Genomic DNA, 4,380 nt, shown 5'->3' on the forward strand with positions numbered 1-4,380 from the left:
TAATCACGTGTTATATAGGAAGACATTAAAACTTCTATTTTATATGGAGATTTTATCCGAATTTAATAATCCATTTAAATAAAATATTTTTATTCAATTTTAAATAATTTTTGTTTTAAAACGAAACCTATGATTAGCCACACAATAATTTAGTGATAAAAGAGAAAGGGAGATGACATAAATTAAAATAGGCCATAGTGAGAAGTGATAAGTGTCAATCGCCTTGACCTTTTATGATGAGCTGTGCTACATGTGAGTTTAGAAAAGTGAGAAAGTGCCATTTGAGAAGATTATATAATTGCCACTACTTAAGTAGGGATTCATTTCAAAATATATATATTTTAAATATTTTTCTTCTGACTTTTGTTTTCTTGATTGACTATAATATTTAAGATGAAGTTAATAAAAGGGGTTACTGACTCAGCAAAGTAGATCAAAATTGGTGTAAGAAAACCCTTTTCTAAGGTCATCTCTCTCTCTCTCTCTCTCTTTTACTTATATACCACTCACATGGCTCTATCACTATTTCAAAACTCCATAGCTGAATAATAATAATAATAAAACAGCTTGGAAGAAAAGCCATGGGAAGACCTCCTTGCTGTGATAAAGTTGGTATCAAGAAAGGTCCATGGACCCCTGAGGAAGATATCATACTTGTCTCTTACATCCAACAACATGGTCCAGGGAATTGGAGATCAGTACCCACTAATACTGGTATTTTACACCAATTCCCACTTTCTTTTTTAGCGTTTATAAGTTCAATAAAAAAATGGGGATTCCACGGTTTCTTTTGGCTGATTCAAACCAACCTTTGTTTAAAGGGTTATTGAGATGCAGCAAAAGTTGCAGGCTTCGATGGACTAATTATCTGAGACCAGGCATCAAGCGAGGGAACTTCACTCCTCATGAAGAAGGCATGATAATTCACTTGCAAGCTTTATTGGGTAACAAGTAATCCTCAAACATCTTCTTTGATTCTATTTATACTCCATTCGTTTACCTTCTTTAAGTTCTCCAGTGGATCATATTCTTTGTTTGTTTGTTTATACGTAGATGGGCAGCAATTGCTTCATACCTACCACAAAGGACAGATAATGATATAAAGAACTACTGGAACACCCACCTGAAGAAGAAACTAAACAAGTTTCAGTCAGCTTTGGACCCCCACCCTTCAATTGAGAGAAAGAGCAGCTTAGAATTTGCTTCAACTTCTTCAAGTACTAGTGCTCTTGGGCTAAATCAAGTCTCTTCAGCATATGCTTCAAGCACTGAGAATATTTCTAGGCTTCTTCAAGGTTGGATGAGATCATCACCAAAGATAACTAATGATAATAATAGCTCTCTACCTCTCAAGGATACTTCTCAATATCAGAAATGGGATCAAAATACCAGCTTAGATGCTGATTCTTCAGCTGGATATAAACCCAAAGCTGAACAAGAAGGCGGCAATTTGATCTCCCATGAAGAGTTTGAGTCGATTTTATCGTTTGAGAACATTAACAATGTTGTATGGGACAAGTCTACTTGTGAATCTACATCAAAGGGTGCTTGTCAAGATTCAGGAAATGACGATGATGGTGATGATGATGATGATGGTGGTGGTGGTGGTGGTGGTGGTGACAAGGTCAATGTTGCAATGGCCCCAGAGAATTATAAGAAGCAAAAAGTTGATCATCACAACAACAATAATAAGAATAATCCGCCATTATCGTTTCTTGAGAAGTGGCTTTTTGATGAGAGTTCTTCAGGTCAAGTAGAAGAGATGAATCAGATGATGGAACTGTCTTCAGTCTTCTAAGTGTTTTCTTTTTTACCTTCTTTGTTCCTCTCTCTTAGCTTCATTTCGTTTCAAGCTTTTATTAATGAAGAAAAATAAGGAAGAAAAGTTTGGGTTATTTAATTCTCTTGATCATAAAGCATAAATGATTATTTTCTAAGCACTCAAAATCAGCAAGCTGGGTTTCAGATTTGTGAAATTGTTTCATGGAAATATATATTGTCCCATATTTACATGATCAAATTCTTCATCTTCTTTGAATGTATTTGACTATTTTTGGGTTTTCATTGGAGAATGCATAGAACAAGGACATAAAGAGATAGAAGGTATCACTAAATATATAAGATATTATTAAGTTAAATTAACGCCACACAACTTTAGGCTGATCAGAACTTAGTGGCAAATAAATGAGGGTCTCAATAACTTCAAACCTTGGAAGGCTATATAATACATTCCTACTTTTGCAGCAAGTTAATTGGAGTCTCTCTCTATGAGGAAAGATTTGGTGTAAAATTAACTTTTATACTATTTTATAAATTTGAGTAGATATAATTATATAATTCATCCTATATTCATTCAGAATATTGTCTTCTATATTTCATAATTATTTTTAAAATTAAATAAATTGTCATCCTTTTTTTTTTAATTTACACAATTTAATGCTTATTATCTTATATGAATAAAGTATAATATATAACTATTCAATTAAATAAATCATATAAAATAATTTTAATTTAACTCGAAAGTCTAAAAATCATCTTAGCTTTGAAGTCTACTCCATAGCACGTCTCTTTAGTTTTTTCGTCTATCTAGTTGCATGTTGTTTGGGGGGACGGTTTGTAGTCGGCTAGGTTTATGATTTCTTGGGTGGTTTGGCTTTATTTTCAAGGAAGAGTAATGGAAGAGGATTTGGCTTATAACACCTCTCAACTGGTTTGGTCGCCGAACCTTAGCAAAAGAATGTTACGAACAAATATCACACAATTCCAAACAATTTATAAATCATGACCACAAATACAGATTAAGACAATTACATACATGCATGATAAATGTGTTAATCAATTCATTTTAGGTAAATATTTACTATATGGAAGCTTTGAAACAAATCGGGGTTGAACATGGATCAATTTGAATAAAAAACAAATAGATGAGAAAAACTTAACAATAGGGGTCACACGGCTGTGTGACAGAGCCTCAACTGTGTGGCTCCAGACATGGTCGTGTGGCTACCCACACACCCGTACGACTACCCCACACCCGTACGGTTACTCCATACGCTCATGTTTTCAGACCATGTAACTCTCTGACTTGGTACAGACGGCCATGTCGCATGTTGTGTGTTAGGCCGTATGAAACTTGCACCTAAAAATATTAGACCACACAACCGTGTGCTAGACTATGTGTCAGCTCGTGTACACATGAAGAAACTTAAAATTCAAGCCATTTTATCTATCCAAACTTAAGCATCAAGTTATACCATTTGCATAAAGCAATACCCTTATCAAAAACACATCAAATTAGGCCAAATCATGTCCTAACCAATATACCCACAATGGCACCTCCATATTCAAATCCAAGCAACCATGAGGATTTGATCAAACGTGCCAAATTTGAACACCTAAACATAAAACCAATTCATATGGCTTTACATCATGACCTTACCATCTATACACAAACAACCAAAGCTAACAAAATAGTAGCATACTTATAACTTAACTGCTATCCACTCCATACTAACATAACCAAAGCATAATATGTATCAACCAACTCAAGTAACCATTAACCATCAAACAAAACATGTAACCAACTCATTCAAGACCACATTAGGCAGTTACCAAGAAATACAAGTTTCAATCTATTAACCATTTGATCATTACCAAAATACCTTCCATATATATATAGCTATAAAGACATAAAAATTTAACTAACCATCCAATATAAAAACCAACATTCTAAACCCAAGAATCTCTATGTACATGCCGACATCAAAATAAGGACTTCACCAACGATTGAGTTCAGGATTATCTCTGGATGTTGAGTCGCGTACAATCTAAATAGTACCTAACCTGTACACGGAAAACAAAATCGTATGTTGAGTAACTCAGTGGTATTTCTATAATTGAACAATAAAACATATTATAAATGTTATAATGCATTTTAACATGTCAATATACAAGCCCTATTACATCTTCTAATTATTCAATCTATTTCCATATCTTGAACCAAGCTTATAAACTAATATATATTATCTGCCCTTATTTCAATTTCATTATACTCAATTTCTTAGTTCTACAATATAATTTCATCAACCAATCATTAAATCACATATGTGATAGCATAATTCATCACTTCGTCATTAATTGAACTCAATTGCACAATTATAACAATATATCATATTTTCAAATCTATTCAATTTAGTCTTTATCACAAATAAGTAATTTGAATCAGTTCAATTCAGCACATTCTAACATTTCTAGCTTACCGTATGTCATTACCATGCAACGCTATTTGTGAATGCAATAATTGAAAAGGTTTGGGTTATAGAAATACAAACCGTAAACTCTGACTTATTTGTCGATGAATTTATATTTTCCTTTCTGTTT

The 4,380-nt window shown here is 33.2% G+C and overlaps 1 protein-coding gene across 1 annotated transcript; it reads left to right on the plus strand.

Moving 5' to 3' along the window:
* The first annotated feature begins 328 nt into the window (after positions 1–328).
* Positions 329–2,020, plus strand: LOC108472605 (transcription factor MYB60-like). Its single transcript, XM_017774151.2, has 4 exons — positions 329–465; positions 567–714; positions 822–951; positions 1,054–2,020. The coding sequence occupies exons 2-4, from the start codon at positions 582–584 to the stop codon at positions 1,796–1,798; spliced, it is 1,008 nt and encodes a 335-aa protein (XP_017629640.1). The 5' UTR covers positions 329–465; positions 567–581; the 3' UTR covers positions 1,799–2,020.
* Positions 2,021–4,380: the final 2,360 nt, after the last annotated feature.

The sequence above is a fragment of the Gossypium arboreum genome, chromosome 11, assembly GCF_025698485.1.
Source record: "Gossypium arboreum isolate Shixiya-1 chromosome 11, ASM2569848v2, whole genome shotgun sequence".
NCBI classification, from domain to species: domain Eukaryota; kingdom Viridiplantae; phylum Streptophyta; class Magnoliopsida; order Malvales; family Malvaceae; genus Gossypium; species Gossypium arboreum.